This window comes from Gigantopelta aegis, chromosome 3 (genome assembly GCF_016097555.1).
Source record: "Gigantopelta aegis isolate Gae_Host chromosome 3, Gae_host_genome, whole genome shotgun sequence".
Lineage (NCBI taxonomy): Eukaryota > Metazoa > Mollusca > Gastropoda > Neomphalida > Peltospiridae > Gigantopelta > Gigantopelta aegis.
This window is the reverse complement of record NC_054701.1, coordinates 41,302,987-41,321,489: the sequence shown is the minus strand read 5'-3', so window position 1 is coordinate 41,321,489 and position 18,503 is coordinate 41,302,987. Positions and strand designations below refer to the sequence as shown.

General features: G+C 36.6%; 1 protein-coding gene across 3 annotated transcripts in view; it reads left to right on the top strand.

Annotated features, from left to right (window-relative positions):
• Window positions 1-18,503, top strand: part of LOC121368055 (endosome/lysosome-associated apoptosis and autophagy regulator family member 2-like) — an 81,134-nt gene that overhangs the window by 17,708 nt on the left and 44,923 nt on the right. For all 3 annotated transcript variants that reach the window (XM_041492572.1, XM_041492573.1, XM_041492571.1), the window contains exons 3-4: window positions 1,904-2,108; window positions 17,416-17,563. In XM_041492572.1, coding sequence (XP_041348506.1) covers window positions 1,904-2,108; window positions 17,416-17,563 — 353 coding nt within the window. The remainder of the gene's footprint in view (window positions 1-1,903; window positions 2,109-17,415; window positions 17,564-18,503) is intronic.

Genomic DNA, 18,503 nt, shown 5'->3' with positions numbered 1-18,503 from the left:
CACTTTTTGAGGAAATGTGTACATGTAGGTGTATCGGTGAATACACCTATACTATTAACAAAAGGAAATGTTTTATTTAACGATGCACTCTAACACATTTTATGTACGGTTATATGGCGTCGGACATATGATTAAGGACCACACAGATATTGAGAGAGGAAACCCGCTGTCGCCACTTGATGGGCTACTCTTTTTCGATTAGCAGCAAGGGATCTTTTATATGCACCATCCCACAGACAGGATAACACATACATGTACCACGGCCTTTGATATACCAGTCATTGTGTACTAGCTGGAGTGAGAAATAGACTAATGGGTCTGCCGACGAGGATCGATCCAAGACCGACCATGCATTGAGTGGGCACTTTACCACTGGGCTACATGTATGTCCCGCCCCATTAACAAGACCGGAAGTGGAATATAAGCATATTTTAAACTATGACTTAGTAATTGATATTTAAAATATAAATTTATTTTTTATACTTTGACAATGGAGAGGAAATCCACCTCCACCAAACTATTCCTACAAAAAAACAACCCAACAAAACCTGAACAAAATTTCCCCCCCCCCCCCCCGAAAAAAAGAGAAGAAAAACCAGCCCAGAACAGCCAGTGATCTGTTATGTATGTCTTTTCCCATAAACAGGTCTGAACATATCACGGCTTTTGAAGTGTCACTTGTGGGGCACTGTTTAAAATGGGAAAAACCTGAGTCTATTGAGAATGATCGATCATATGAACCTTTTGCACCTCGCTCTGCAAGGCTCATTGGGTAGGTGTAAACCACTTGCACCAACCAGTGATCCATAACTGGTTCAACAAAGGCCATAGTTTGTGCTATCCTGCCTGTGGGAAGCGCAAATAAAAGATCCCTTGCTGCTAATCGGAAAGAGTAGCCCATGAAGTGGTGACAGTGGGTTTCCTCTAAAAAAACAGTGTCAGAATGCCCATATGTTTGACGTCCAATAGCCGATGATAAGATAAAAAATCAATGTGTTCTAGTGGCATTGTTAAATAAAACAAACTTTACTTTTTTACTTTCGCACCTCAAGTGAGCACTAGCACTGAGCTACAGTGTATATCTCATTCTCTTTGTTTCTGGAATTTAGAATACAGTATACATGTATGTAGGGTATACGTAATGAGTGAGGGGCGAGATGTAGCCCAGTAATAAAGAGCTCGCCTTAATGTGTATTCGCTCTAGCATCGATCCCCATCAGTAGGCCCATTGGGCTATTTCTTGTTCCAGCCAGTGCACAACGACTGGTATACCAAAGACCGTAGTATGTGCTATTCTGTCTGTGTTATGGTGCATATAAAAGATCCCTTGCTACTAATGGAAAAATGTGGCTGGTTTCCTCTCTATATGTCAGAATTACCAATGTTTAATATCCAATAGCTGAAGATTAATAAATCAATGTGGTCTAGTGGTGTTGTTAAAGAAAATAAACTTTAACTTTTTTTCATAATGAGCTTGTTTTTTTTAATATGTAAAATATCAACCAAGTCTATGTTAATCAGTATTTGTTGAGGCCCTGTCCAGACAAATGCCGATTAACTAGACGAGGTCGATATTTTACATATTAAAAAATATGAGTACTTAGCAAATTTTAATTATCCAATAACTCTTTTAAAATAACATTTTAATTTGTTATTTAGTAAATGACTTATTAAAGTCTACTCCATTGGTAGTTTGACATCACAGATTTTAACTTTATTGTTTTAAAATGTTCTGGTATACAGGTCTTGTTGGCTCATAAATAAATGACCCATGGGCAACAAACCATTATTAACCGGGTTAATAATGGTAAATATCAAATGGGTTTAAATGACATGAATATTATGGATAAGTATAATTTATGTATATTACATGTATTCATACACTGTATGTTTATCATTTCAGCCTTTAAGTGTAAGGAGGGAGAGTATCTGGACTTGAGTGGAGATCAGGAATGCAAGTCCTGTCCAGCAGGGACCTACTCCCTAGGGGGTGGAGTCCGATTTGATGATTGGGATCACCTCCCTAAGGGCTTCATCATCAGCTCGGAGGGCTTTGAAAACACCTTTGGATACCACTTCGAACCCAGTAAACAAATTAACTGTAGCAGGTGGGTCGATTATTTACATTTTAATATGAAACAGCTTGAGCAGGACATTCAGGCAGGTTTCATACAGATTTGAAAAGTGTTTGCGTTTGGATAGTTAGTGAATTTGTCAGAACCCGTGAAAACTGCTTGAATTTGAGAAAATCAATTGAAAAGTGCTTGAATTTAATATTTCTGCTAATACATGTAAATATTAAAATTTACCTATATCAAGTTTATTTTATTATAATTGCAGCTGGTATCATTGACATTTTTACTAGCCAGCATCATTTCATCACAAATATAAAAAATTGTTGGATATGCTGTTAGCCGCAATGCTGCAGAATTATCTATCTGGCAGAATACTGACGAAAATATATGAGACCAAGTGCTACCAATTAAATACTGCAAATACAAAAGCCCTTGAAAACTGTAATTTTACAGTGAAAAGTGCTTATATTTTGCCTTCCAAATTGGGTATGAGCCCAAAACACTACATTGTTCCAATGGATGTGTCTGAAGATAAGTTTAATGTTAACTATTCCTTCTAGGAGCCAGGTGGCACCTACATCTATTTTTTAAATAGATAGTATGAAATGTTTTGGTCGCCAAATGAAAAAATGGTTGCAATGTAGAGGGCTGGGTATTCAGAAGAGTTTCAGTGTTGGAGATGTTTCTGGGGTGTAAACCTAGTCACTTGCCAACTACCTGAGTATATAAAAACCTAATCTCCTAACCACTGTGTATTTAAACAAGACTGTGCTGGTACTAAATACATCTACGATCATCATAATTCCACTATTCTTTTCCACTGAACACCCCCCCCCCCCACACCATAATCCTGCTGTTCTGGTCACTCTACTGGTCAGTTCTACCTATGGCACCACCCCTTGGTTAATCTGCAGCCAGATAGATAATTCTGCAGCACCGTGGCTAATTTACATCTAAATGGTTAATTCTGCAGCCACATTGCCACATCCAACATGTGGGCAGTGGTCCGATTGTATTTAACTGCGTATAATCGACTTCCTTTCATCTGGTGGCTCATTCTGCTGGCTGTGACTGGCATGTTAAACACATCGCCAACACGGCTCTGTCATTTTGTCTCCCTCGTTCTGTCTGCGGCACAATCTGATTGTCTTCTGCGGATTTCGTTTACGACTTTGGTATTGATTTACCACGCCATGCAGTCTCCTGCCATCTGTTGATCCGTCTTTGTTGTGATATATACTGCGACTGGTTTTGCGTGTGCTTATTCAGATAAGATAAGATAAGATAAAATTTATTGCATTTAAACATTCCACATGGGAACAGAGTGCACAAAATAACATTAGAAAGTTGCAATATCAACAAACAATTAATGACTATATTTTTACATACATATATACACATACATGTATGTCACTACTACAGTCTATTCATTATATTGGAAAACCAACTTGCAAATAACACCTATGTTGGCTGGGTCCTGATTTTTCATAATAAAAATAAACTGCTCTTTGGGTGTCATATTTAAAATAAACTGCTCTTTGGGTGTCATATTTAAAATGTCGTATTTCAGATGGTGTTTTCTTTGGCTCCATCGTCAATTTAAGTGTTAATATAGGGCAGTGGCAATAAAGTGCATGACATCAGAATTGACATTAAAATCTTGTAGTTTGGAATAGAATAAATGTTACGTATATTTAAAAACAAAATACACATGTTTTCTAAATGTTATGTGATCTGATACATGAAATATGCAAACTCTATTTTTTTGTTTTACATTAAAATACTGTGGTTTGAAATAGAATGCTTAAAAATAAAATTCAGTGTTATCTAAACATTATGTGATCTGATACATGCATGAGATATTCATATTATTTTCACATTAAAATACTGTGGTTTGGAATAAAATAAATATATTTTTAGAAACAAAATACAACCACTGTGTAGATAGCACCTCTGTGTTAAGTGACACAGATGGTAGCATCCATTGTTGTTGTATTTATAGAATTCATATTTGTAGCAATGTTTAGCACAATGTGTGTACAGTAATATATAGAGCACAAACAGATCTTTGTGAAGTACAGCATCGGATTAGTACAACGACGGTAGTTGACACTGCATATCAAAAGAGGAGAAGCAGTCATAATTATCAGAAACTGTTAAAAAGGTCTTGTATATTATACTGTAGATTATATTGTCATGATAGGAGTTTGAACTTTTAGAGGTACAAAACCGGCCTCGGTGGCGTCGTGGTTAGGCCATCAGTCTACAGGCTGGTAAGTACTGGGTTCGGATCCCAGTCGAGGCATGGTTTTTTTTAATACAGATACCGACTCCAAACCCTGAGTGAGTGCTCCGCAAGGCTCAATGGGTAGGTGTAAACCACTTGCACCGACCAGTGATCCATAACTGGTTCAACAAAGGCCATGGTTTGTACTATCTTGCCTGTGGGAAGCGCAAATAAAAGATCCTTTGCTGCTACTCGGAAAGAGTAGCCCATGTAGTCTCGACAGCGGGTTTCCTCTCAAAATCTGCGTGGTCCATAACCATATGTCTGATGCCATATAACCGTAAATAAAATGTGTTAAGTGCGTCGTTAAATAAAACATTTTTCTTTTTTGAAGTACAAATTACATGACTAGGTTTTTATATGATTCAGTTCTTCTCTTCTCTTTTTCTTTTTTTTTCTTTTTGATTTCTTTGTTTTTGCATTTCATTTCAACTTATTTTCGTGCTTATATTCAATTAAGGTTTCAAACACGCTGTCCTGGGCACACACCTGAGCTATCTGGGCTGGCGGTCCAGGACAGTGAGTTAGTGGTTAGTAGTTAGTGAGAGAGAAGAGAGTGTAGTGGTCTCACACCTACCCATTGAGTTGTTAAAATTTATTCTGGGTGGGAACCAGTACCGGGCTGCGAACCATGTACCTACCAGCGATGCCAGATTTTTTGGGCATAAAGTACGTATAACCTGGATTTTATCTAAATTTAATACCGGTTCTTGTTTCATGCATCATTAGAAATGTAACAGAAGAGACTTCACAGGGCATGCATATACATGTACGTGTACTTTTGGTATTATTATTTTCCTGAAAGATCACCTTGAATTTCTATAGAAATAGAAAACCAGCTGATTTTCACGACTTCCTTAAGTCAAGCTTTACCGTTGTAACAATGGACCATACACCTACGTATGTAATACCAACTCATGCAACTGTGCTTAAAGCAACTAATGCAGATGTGCTTAAACAAACTACAATAAGGACTCATTAGCATACTCATAAATCTTAATTACAATGAAAGTGTTTTTCCGTAATACTATTACATGCACATGTATGTACTCAAAAGACTACAACAAAACCTCATTAGTATAAACCTTGGGCTACAATAGTTACATGACTGTACAATTGTCCCAACAGTGTTTCCCAGAAAGCCACTTTCATAATGATACATATTAAAGCTTATTTTCCAATGTAAATCAAGTCCTGATTCCTGTAATACTCGCATAAATGGAAATTACTTGAATCCATTTAGATGGTTGTAACATCAGTTTTCAAAATAACAAGCATCTAGTCCTATGCTCAATATTCAGGGAATATCTATTAGAAAATGCAGTTTCCATGTTCTGATAATAGGCAACATGTAACGTACTACACGCAAAGAGTGTTTTTACAAAACTTGTTGTCTGAAATTGCAGATAATGAAGATAATAACATAAAATTGCTTGTTCTTTTTATGTGGTACAAGGTTACCTGTACAGTAGTTATCCCAGGGTGAAATTGTAAATGCCCATGGTAATATGATTGGTTTTGGTATAGACATGAAGTTTACATGGATAATTTTTTTAAAAGATTAAAAAAATTGTTGTATTTAATAAATTGACAATTTTATGGACATAATAAATTTTTACAAAAAAATTTAAACTTATATATTTATTTACATTAAGTTTTGCATTAAGTAATAAACCACTTAGCACATTTTAAAAGAAATGATGATTCTCGTTGATTCCTGTGAGACAATACTTATAATTAAATTTGAAACATACTTGCTAATAATAACATTAAAAATTCATATTTTATTTTGAATTATTTTTTGGTTAAAACAATGATGCTCAGTAAGACAAATTACCAATATAAAATGACGTCATCAGGTATGACGTTCCCTGATGAAGTAATTTTTACATTCGTCAGGAAATTAACAAACTCCCATCCCTATGGCTGGACCAATGGGATGACGTTACATTGTAATGAATGTAACAGAAATTTAATTATTTAGTCACATTCACAAGCAAATTATGATAAGTCATACCATGTCAGTATAATATCAGAACCAATCATAGTGTTTCTTGGCCAAACAGGCAAATTACATGTATTAAATCAGATTTTGTGGTTTTGTTGTTGTTTTGTTGGTGGTTTTTAATGCAATAAAGTCTTTTAAATAATAAGAGTGTTACGTTGGGGACCAAATAATTAAATTGTGCAGTGTGAACATTTTTTTTTTTTTTTTAATCGGATAAAACAGATAGGTGTCTGATATATAGGGTAATAACTGCCAATTAACTGGTCTAGAGAGTATGGATGAGAGTGATACACTGCAACTACATGGCTAATGTAATTAATAAGTAGCAGCAGTGCAGGGAGTCTTTTTTATTATTATTATTACACCATAGTAGCTGAGATACCCATGTGATATTTTCCATCTCCCACAAATATGTCTTATGAGGGGGTCATGACTTCTGATCAGCTGATCACCTGTGTTACACAGTACAACTGTGCATAGATCGCCATGCAAACAGTGTGAACATAGTTCTTTTAATTCATATTTTTATAATTGAAAAAAAAATACACTGTCAATTCTTATAGTTAATATTAGCCGCATAATGTAACAAAAAATATTTTTAAAAATAATTTGTTTAGCCTTAAAAATATTTATAGTATTGTATGTGTAAATTTCATTGATAAATGTTTGCGAAGTTTTATTGATAATTACCTAAATCAAGTGACCATTCCATGTAGTAATCTGTGTGTTTTTGATGGTACATCACCACTTTCATTTGTGATACATGTACAGTTGAAAAACATTTATTGTAATATAAATGTCTCTCACAGGAACTCATTTAATATTCTCTTATTTCCTGCACATTCATACAGAGACAATAGCACAATGGACGTTGATATACCATTCAGTGTCCATTGGTTGGAATGGAAAAAACAGTGGATGCATAACCATAGGGTATAAAATTCTATGATGCATCTCACCTTGGGCAATTGCTCTACATCACCAGCCTCGGTGGTGTCGTGGTTGGCCATTGGACATAAGGCTGGTAGATACAGGGTTTAAAGCTCAGTACCGGCTCCCACCCAGAGCAAGTTTTAACGACTCAATGGGTAGGTTAAGACCACTACACCCTCTTCTCTCTCACTAATCACTAACAAACTAACAACTAACCTTCTGTCCTGGATAGACAGCCCAGATAGCTGAGGTGTATGCCCAGGACAGTGTGCTTGAACCTTAGTTGGATATAAGCACGAAAATAAGTTGAAATGATATTGCTCTACATCATTCTGCCATGCTGGACATAAATGTGGGTACCGGTTGATGTGCTAGCTGCCCACAGACCATGACCTGTCCCTGATCTGCTTAACAATTCAGAACTGAAATTCTACCTTACGTCTGAACAGTACATTGTACAGTGTAGAAAAGGATCATTTGATCATGCTGCTGGTAGGCAGGTTGCCATTTCCAATGCAAATGTCAAGTTATTAATTGCATGTGCGAGCTAGTACTGGCAGTTGATGAATAGGGCCACTGAAATGTCAGATAAATTATTTACTGTGTTTTTATCTTTAATTATTTTGCTGTTTGAATATTGTACATTCATGGAGAAACCTACAATGTACGAGTATCAAATTTTAGTTATAATCATTATATATTATATGAAAATAAAATTTAAGAAATATAATCTTCAGGCCTCATATTTTATCTTAGCAACAAGATATCCTAAAACTGTCAGTGGCTGTGATGTCACTGTGACATTTGTCATAGCCCACAACAGTTTTTAAGATGGAGAATGTATGAGGTGCAGATTCGTGGGCGAGTTAATTATTTTTTCATGAATCTACACTTCCAAGTGCATTCTCCAGTTGAATCCATTATTCATTAAAACAAATTACCTGGCTTCTAAAATAACTACTATTTTATCTTTTTTAATGAAAATATTGGTTAAAATGGCAAAGAATATTTACAAAACTAATAAACCTAAACCATAGAATACTTTTGGACTTCACCTGAATGATTCGGTCACAAAATCCGCAGCAGTGTATAGCTGGCATTGAGCATGATGCACATGCTAAACATGTTATCTCTGATTTCTGATTTTGTTTCTACCAATCTTTGCTGTGTTCCACCAGAATACATTACTACTATTAGTATCAGGTTTATGAGGCTAAAATTACATATTTATTTGATGATGTGCAGATGTTTGACTTTATGGGCAAAATTTTTAGCATTGTACTTGTTTACAACAAATAATTTCTGTCAGTAGTGGGTTCGAAACCCTGACCTGAAAGCATAAAAAGTTCAAATTGCATTGTTTTATAGGTGTTGATTCTTAAAATATACTACTCAAAAGAATTTAAGGGTCAGACGATATTTTCGACATTATTTTCTGAATGTCAATTATATTAGCTAGACCATAATGTCACGCATGGTATTGTTCCATTTTGACGAAAGTGGGTCTAAGCAACCCATAAATGAATTAAAATCCACTGTCATTGACACTGTCGACTAGTTCTAATGGCGAAAACATGCTTACATTTGCACGTAAATTAGGGCAAAAGCGAAAGGTCTGCTAAGTGCCCATAACTTGCTTTTTCACAAAGCTCTTCATTTGCACGCTTTGCACGTGTATTCCATGTTCCCAATGCTGAATTTCCGTATAATTGGAGCTTGCGTTCGTGTACGGTGCACACTCCAAATTCGACAATGGTACAACTTCAACTGACTATCGAAGATCGAGGAAGGGCTATTGCTTGGCTTCAGGATGGCAATACGCAAAGAAATGTTGCTCTGAGACTTGGTGTCAGTCAGAGTGTCGTTGGCTGACTGTGGCAACGGTACCAAGCAACGAATTCTGTTCAAAATCGTCCACGTTCGGGAAGACCCCGAAGCACTACAAATAGAGAGGACCGCTACATCACCAATATGGCTCTACGTCAACGCACAACCACTGCACGCCGATTACGTGACAATCTGCGGACTGCGACTGGAACTCAGTGTCTGATCAAACCATACGCAATCGTCTGAGAGCCAATAATCTACGCTGCCGTCGCCAGGCTGTTCGACCACCACTCCTACCACGTCACAGAACGGCCAGACGTCACTGGTGCACGCTTCATCTGCGGTGGCAACGTGTTCAGTGGGGTCGAGTGATGTTCACTGATGAGTCCAGGTTTAGTCTCCAGTTCAACGACGGTCGGGTTCGTGTCTACAGACGTCCTGGGGAGCGCTTCGCTGACGTTAACGTTAGACAACGTCACCGGTTCGGTGGTGCCAGCGTCATGGTGTGGGGCGGCATCTCTATCCACCACAGGACCCCCCTCTATGTGGTGGATGGCAATCTGAATGGAATCCGCTATCTGAATGAGATTATCCGGCCGTTGGTTCTCCCAGGCCTTCAGCAGATTGGCGGCGGGGCAGTTCTGCAGGATGACAATGCCAGACCCCACCGCGCCAGGGTGGTAACGGACTTACTCAGACAACAAGGTATCGCCAGGATGGATTGGCCAGCATATTGGCCTGACTTGGCCCCAATAGAGCACGCCTGGGACGAATTAGGCAGGAGAGTTTGGGATAACCACGCCCCTCCAGCCAACCTTCATGATCTGGGTCAACTTCTTATGGCAGAGTGGCAGGCCATTCCCCAAGAGTTCTTCAGACGTCTGATCAACAGCATGAGGCAACGATGTGTCGAGTGTATTCGCGCCAGGGGTGGATTCACACACTATGAAACGAATGTTCTAATGTGTAAAATCCATGTTTGACAACCTTCAACTTTGACAGCATGTCATGTGACTTTCTTGTATACAGTGACGTTTATTTGTGGTTTTTTGTAAATATGGAACAATAAATAAAAAAATTGGTGTAGTTTACATCATCAATCTAATACACTCTGAAACTTATTTGGTTATAAATTTTTGACCCTTAAATTCTTTTGAGTAGTATATAGTCTACACCAAGAACAATAGTGTGATGTCACAGGTATGGATTAAATGTAGTGCTAAGATAGTTTTGAAAATAATGGATCCTTTTAATAACATATATACAGGTATATTGTACATGCAGTACATGGGTTGGGTGACAAAACCAGTACTACATTTAAATAAGGTACATACATGTATACAGGTGGTGCTGTTTCGTCTTGTCTTTACAAAGTTATAGGGTGAGATATAGATATGTGTACAATCGAATTCAAGTAATTGTATATCGGTTTATAGAATAAATTGGTTATGTGCATATTATTATACCTTTTAGCATAAAATCAATACAAATTCAAGGCTAGCTTTGGAACCCACCAAATTTACCAACTGCTAATTTTAAAAGCAATTGGTAAATTTTATTTTAATTTGTGAAAATAATTTCATGTAATACAATGTACATGTAGTTGACATTTTGTTAACATTTTGTTAGCTGTTTCTGCAAAAAAAATTAACTTCAGTAGCTAATTTGGCGAATTTTTTTGCTCACCCAGAGCTACATGTAGCCCTGAAATTTGTAAAGAGGGTTTTTTTATTTTTTTTTTTTTTTTTAAAACATACATGATCATTTATATATGAACTATTAACAACACCAAATAAGGTAGGCGAGACATCAAATTCCGCAGAATTCTTGATTTATTAAAAAATTTTAATTAAGTCTTCTTGCCCCTGAGTTCGATGATAAACTTCTAAAACATCTTTTACTATAAATTGTTGCTGTTTTTGTTTGGTTTATAGAAAGTTCATTTACATGTACCTCTATGATCCAAACCATTATTTTTACATGGACTTGTGTTTGTAAAAATGTTTAAAGGAAAAGAAGGAAGTAACCTTAAACAAACAATACCATTAGAAAAAACTAACAAAATTTATACAGCATTTTTTCATTGCTGTAATTTCCATGTTCAATATATTATAATTTTCTACTGTAGTACATGTGATATTTGTCAGGGTGAACAGCTGCAAGTGATGAGATTGCATGGGACTGGAATTAATAATGTTATACTTGTATCAGTCTCATTGTCTGGTTGCAGTATGTTGAGGCCAGCTGTTGTCAGCCATTGTCCAGTAGCCAGTGTTAGTGTTGTTAGTGTGTGCTGGTGACACACAGCAGCATGTCAGAAATAAATGGGTGATGCTGGTAATTGTACTGGAACTATGATGTACCTCTGTTTTTGAGCTTCTAGTGTCTGATAAATGGGGTGTGTCATGGATGATGGAACATTTTTCAGAAACAATCCTAGGCCCATTGTGGTCTTACAAAACAACTGTATATATATACTGAACAAAATAAGAAACTTCCGCTAACTTTGCTTGAACATAACTTGATGAAAACAAACCGGGGGAATAATTGTTATATATGCGTTTAAAGAGTGTTCCATGATGCATCGAATGGTGCAAAAATAATGGCCATAGGTTAACAGAAACTGGGAGAAATGTTGACCAAGTGTGGTAGGGGTTAAAAATAAAAACAACCACTTAATAACGGGTATAACTTCCTCTTGAATTGACCACTGCAGTGCATCGCAGGCGCATAGAATTGACTAAAGTGTTCATTTCTGCCTGTGGAATATTGTTCCATTCCTGAATGAGTGCTTGACGAAGTTCGTTGACGTTAGCGGGTGGGTTGGGACGATGCCTCAATCGTCTGTCCAGACTATCCCAGACATGCTCGATGGAGTTGAGATCAGGGCTTTTAGCGGGCCAGTCATCAATGAAATCAATGTTATTTGTCCTAAGAAAATTTACAGTGTCTCTAGCTGTATGAGAGGTGGCGTTGTCATGCTGAAAAATCGAGATGTTGGTGTTGTTATGGAACAGAGGAATGACGTGATGAGCGAGAATGTCATCGCGGTAACGTTGAGCATTTAAATTGCCATCAATAACAACTAGTGGTAAACGATAACCATGGGCATTGGCTGCCCAGACCATGACAGAACCCCCACCCCCGAAACGATCTCGTTCAAGAACACAACAGTCAGCATAGCATTCATTTCTCCTACAGTAGACGCGCACCCTGCCATCACCACGTTGTAAAGAAAATCTGGATTCATACAAAAAAAGAACGGTATTCCAGCGTCGCCGTATCCAACGAGTGTGTACACGTGCCCAATTGAGACGATTTAGACAATGACGTTGCGTTAAAACGCATCCGACATAAGGACGTCGTGCATGTAAACCGTTCTCCCGCAGACGATTACGAACAGTTTGCCCACTGATTTGGTTATTATGAAGCCCAGGTGTGTTAGCAGCAGTAGCAGTGGCAGTTTGGAATCGATTGCGCAAATGCATGTTCATAATATAGCGGTCTTGACCACGCGTTGTCACACGCGGACGTCCATGACGTGGCAAGTCGTTGGTGCTTCCTGTCGTTCGAAATCTTACGCGAAGATTTCGTATCGCTCGACTAGAACTCCCAACATGCCTTGCATCGTCTTCTGTCGACATGCCAGCATCAAGCATGCCAATCGCCCGTTCGCGTAAATTATTGGGTATTCTTGGCATACTAAAAATGCTACAATGTAAAAAACGTTTTTTTTTTTTACAAATTTTGAAGCGTTTTCGTTCACTTGACAACAATGTCAGTAAGACAAGTAAAACAAATTGACCGAATACTACACGGGACATGTTGAACCATGCATGCACGTGCAAATTGAATTTCACGTTGTCGACGATTAACAGTGCAAAAATAATCGATAAAATTCATGAATCCTGATAATACAGCTCAAGACTACCTATATAATTTCATTACACAATGAATTTTTTAACACAACAAATACTATATGTACAAATCGGAAGTTTCTTTTTTTGTTCAGTATATGTACACATGTACACAAAAAAAGAAGAAAAAGATAAATCCACATAAATACAACCTATACGTACATGTATGTATGTATGTATGTATGAGCCATCACATGGGAAAACCTACAACTTAGCACAAAAAAAACGTTTGTCTTATTTTTTGTAAATAACAGGTAATAACCTTACAAAACTAAATCTCAGGTATTTGGACTCTCGCTTAATTATATCTTGTAAAAATACAGCATTAATGACGTCATGTTTTCAAAATCAAAATATACGGCGTCAAAGTGAAATTTCAACATTATTACCTTATTCTAGGTTACTTCCCCCTCCCCCAATTTCAATGAAATCAATTGATTTGGAATCGGTACTTTTTCCATTTTATTTTTACCCAGTATTTTAAGTTATATATTCCGATTTTGTTTTTTTTAAAGCGATATATTCAAATTTAATTTGTTTAAATAACTCTACAGATCTCATACATGAATGTAGCCTAATACTGATTAGTGAGAGATATGAAATTTAGCAAACTACAACATTTCGAACCAATGTTTTTTAATTTTCTGTTACATATTGCACCCCACTCCACTTTATTCAGATTCCTGTATCCACTATAAAGTAATTTCATATTTTGTTGGTGTCGTACTGTCGAACGATATAGTTTCATTCTTCGGTTGGTAGTGGGCATGTTGTAATCTGGTACTTGGGGTGGACAAAGGGTCGAATGGTTTTATATTTAGTTTTTTTGTTGTTGTGACAAGTGTTCTCGCTGCTCCATTTAAGCGGGGCGGCCGGCCCGCTATTGCATTTTGCCGCCCCGCTTTCTTGTTTTGCCGCCCCCTTTATGTTTCTCCATCCCTCTTTATTTTCCCCCATCCTACTATATTTTACAGAACCCAACTCCGCTTTCACACTGAAAAAAAAAATCGATCTGTTGGCACACTCGACATCAAAGAAAACAATTGCGGTGTGGAAAAACTTTAGTAGCTTACGATAGTTACTGTAACGCAATTTAACACTATTTTAACAGCCTCGGTCAATCAGTCTTTTGTGTTCACTAACTTTCGTCTGATATTTTGTTCTCAATTGCAGATCTAGTTGGTCGTCTAAACTGATGATTTTTAATTACTGTCATTTGTTTATTCGGCAATTCTTTATAAAATATTAAAAAAAATTCATTTTCTTTTTCTCTTCTGGTTTCTTTTTAGGAGGGGGGGGGGGGAGGGCGGCTTCTGCCCTCCTTTAATTTTTACCCAGAGAGAATATTATAAAGGCCTACATTTCCTTCTGCTCTTTTTCCATTTTATTCAAACTTCAAAATATGGCCATAAATTTGATTTTCATATTATTTTCTAAAAGACAATCAACTGCATCCTTTCTGTAACTTGTGCTAATTGGATGAGGTTCAGTGTCATTCTGCTCACTGGTGTTATCATCAAATAAGTGTTTGATTCTATGTTCAGTATTATTGTCAACATCTACTGGACTGTATTTATCATATTTATCCAATACTGTTAAAGTTAAAGTTTGAGAACATTGATTTATTAATCATCGGCTATTGGATATCAAACATTTGGTAATATTGACCTATAGTCTTGCAGAGGAAACCTGCTACATTTTTCTATTAGTAGCAACGGATGTTTTATATGCACCATCCCACAGACAGGATAGCACATACCACGGCCTTTGATATGCCAGTCATTGTGCACTGGATGGGACGAGAAATATCCCAATGTCTCCACCGACGGGGATCAATCCCAGACCTACTGCGCATCAGGTGGGGGCTTTACCAATGCACTATGTCCTGCTCATCATCTAATACAGATACTGTTTCTTCCGTTTCCACTGTTCTTAGTCTTGGTCTTCTATTTTGAATTCCAAAATGTGCCTCAAAGAGTAGGCCTACTTCAGGCTCTTGTAAAATTAAAATATAAATCTGTAAGGAAAGAAAACCAACTCCTATACAAATGATGTTAAGTGAGTAAAGTGAACAGATATTATAATAATTTAATAATTATCACACACACGCACGCACGCACACACACATACAGCAATAATAATAATAATAATAAAATTGGGAGAAACCACCTTTCGAGAATTGATCTACTATACCTCCTCGTGTTAATCTCAAGACCAGTTTATGCAATGACATCATGGCGTATATAATAAAGGTATATAAATGAAACGTTTCTGTTACCATATCGCAATGTGTGTGCAGATGACAGTAAATTTGTTTGCAAACGATGGTAAAATAAATAACTAAAAATGTAGTATTGTTGCAGATATATATTTGTTGTTGTTGTAGGAAATGATTTAGTTTTCAGTATTTAAATTATAAATAAAAATAGGAGTAGAAAAGTGGTATTGATTATAGTCCACAGAACAGGTAGGCCTAACCAATTGGTAGACCCATGCAACCCAATACGATCCTAATTTGATATTTGGTCTAACTTAAGAATATTGTATATAACTTCTGAAAAAGTTGCTGAACTTTGTTATGTATAATCATGTATGTTATAAAAACGTGTGATACTTGCATACCATATCGATATATAGGACTTCTCCCTATGCTTGTAAATGTGTATCAAAGTACTGATGGTATTGCTAACGATCTCGACCAATGTTCTCAGGTACAAAATACAAAATAGTAACCAAAAACTATTGTACATACAGATATATGTTTACTTCAAACTGATCTTCATGTAAAGAAGAAGATGTCATCTTCTAAATTCTTGAAAACAAACAACGCAAACAGCATGTCAACTTTTATTTCCGCATTTACATGTGACGTCAAACTTTGAGCCGCATTTACTCTGTTTTTGACATCGTGCTGTGTAGGTTTTTGCGTGTAATGGCTCATATGTATATAGGTTAATGTGCTTTGATTGTTAATTTATATAAAGTGATATTACTTTCTCGTATCAGTGTTTTGTGCCAGCTGCTGTAGTCCTATGTTAATAAAGAAAATACGCCATAATAAAAACCATTGCACAATTAACAATCGGTCTGTCACGTTTTAAAAAATACAGGAGAGTGCTAAACTACTCAAGTAGATTTAGTCATGAGAGTGATATAGAGGACTGGTTGTTGAATATTAATACAAAAGACCTCCAGATGTCACGAAACCGATCGTTTCCGGTGGTGTATTTCAAAAGTATTATATAATGTATGTAGATTCCTTGATCGTGAATTTTAGTGCCAGATGACACATGAAGTTTCTGTGCTGTGTTCAGTCTTTGCCAGAAGTAAAATCTAAGCCAGCTGCAAATCACACTTCTGAAATGCTGCTATCGCTAGGCGAGCAATCACATGAAGTTTCAAATAAAATGCATTAAACAAATTTGAGGCGAGTGTGAAGCAGAGTGGGAGTGACCACTAGTCTAGTAGTACTATGAGTCTGGCGTCAAATCAGCAGCCTTCATCTCGCTTTATATCAGCTGTCACTATGTTATTTGTGGTTGTCCCCTTTCTTCAGACCTTCATGGAAACAATCATTGTCAAAAGCCTGTCAGAAGCCTGTCAGCAAAATCATGGAACCAAAAGTTCATTATCCGGAGCGTTATAGATTGTATCTAAGTCGAGCTGATAAACGTTGTGCCCAAAATACACGTGCCCAAAATAATGACGCCCATATTAAGTACAAACCTGCTGACCTCAGAATATTTCACCTCAAAATCATTGAAATGTTGAGTTTAATTACATTAAAATAACTTTTAAATGCATTTGTGAATATTGATAACTCTCCAGCAGCTGTTAATGACAGTACTGAACTAAAATGACCTGCATGTGCTCAGAACCGATAAAAACCAGGGCTAGCTCTGGCAGTCATCAAGTTCACCAACTGCAAATTTTAAAAACAATTGGCAAATTTTATTTAAATTTAGCAAAATAATTGCATTTAATAATTGATATTTTGTTAGAAAATAACTAAAGTTTTTGCTATTTTTGTAGTTTAATATATAATTTGGCGAAATGTTTCGCCCACATAGAGCTATCCGTGAAAGCCCTTTTAGCCAAATTAGTGAGATCTAAAGCCCTGATTTCCCATTATCATTTAAATGTAATCCACAATTTCCAGTGGATTCTCATGACAACAGGGCATGGAACCAAAAAAGTGTTTTCCATCAAATTTAAAATCCTTACGTCTGCTCTCTTTTCTTTCTTGTTTTTTTTACCTTCTTGTGTTCACCTCATAAGCGTCCTTACAAAGTAGTGTAGGTATATTCTTGTAGTGAAGGAGCTGCTGTTAGTTTAATTATTAATTTTGAATGATTTGTTCTTCTGTAGGGCAACATGGCAGCCTGCAGGGAACTTCATCGTTGCCCTGCCCAATCAGTGCACTACAAAGTTGGTCTACACCACGAAACTGGTGGAAGCAGGACAAGTACAGTTCGAATACCAGTACACTGACCCCGAAACTTTGTTTCACTTCATGGTAAGTAAATAGAGATGATTTTGGTGGTTGAATTTGTTTGTTCTGAAATTAATAACTAAAGCTAACCGATTATGATCTTTGACATACGTGTCCCTTGGCCTAAGGGATATAAACTTTTTATTGAAAGTGAAGTTTAATATTCTTCTTACAGTTATATTACAAACAGTCATGTGCAATATTTCATCATGTGCATTATTGCTATGTTAAGCATATCATCATTAATTGTTGTAAGATTTTGTTTGTTTGTTGTATAAACTAATACATTTTATGGCTAATATTTATTAGTTCCCTACTTGTCCAGCTGGAAGGGTCTATAGGTTGTGTCTCTCTCCTTGTCTGTGTGTTTGTCTGTCTGTCTGATTGTATCCCACATATAGTTTTCCAGAACAATTTTTTAACAATGCCTCAAGATATTGCTTTAGTGGTGTCATGAAACAAAACAAACTTCTTCTTTTTTTTGTTCATTGCAATTTACCCATTTTTGACACAGTTATGGCCCTTGAACTTCATACACACCTCTGTATCACCCTTTGTTACACACCTAAGCATGTGATGGCTATAAAACTAATTCATAAGCTCTGATAGTACAGTATTTTCTTTAACTAACAGTCATAAAAAAAATATCAGTAACTTCAGTATACTGAAGTAAAAAAAAACAAGAAAAGAAGGGAAAAAAAACCCCAGTGCAATTAATTGCTTCTTCTAGGTCCATATTTTTTTATTGCTAACCTTGGCTCATCACATATATTGGAATTGGCACATGTGCATATTGAGAACGAACGTGAATATTAAAAGCAGACTTGCAGATAATCATCAGTGAATCTGATATGACTCGTTTCATCTTTCTGCTTGTATTGATTTTATGTCCCATTTGTTTATGCTTGTCGAGCATTAACGAATTTATCATGGGGATATAATGTCTTTTTTGTTACTAGCAAAC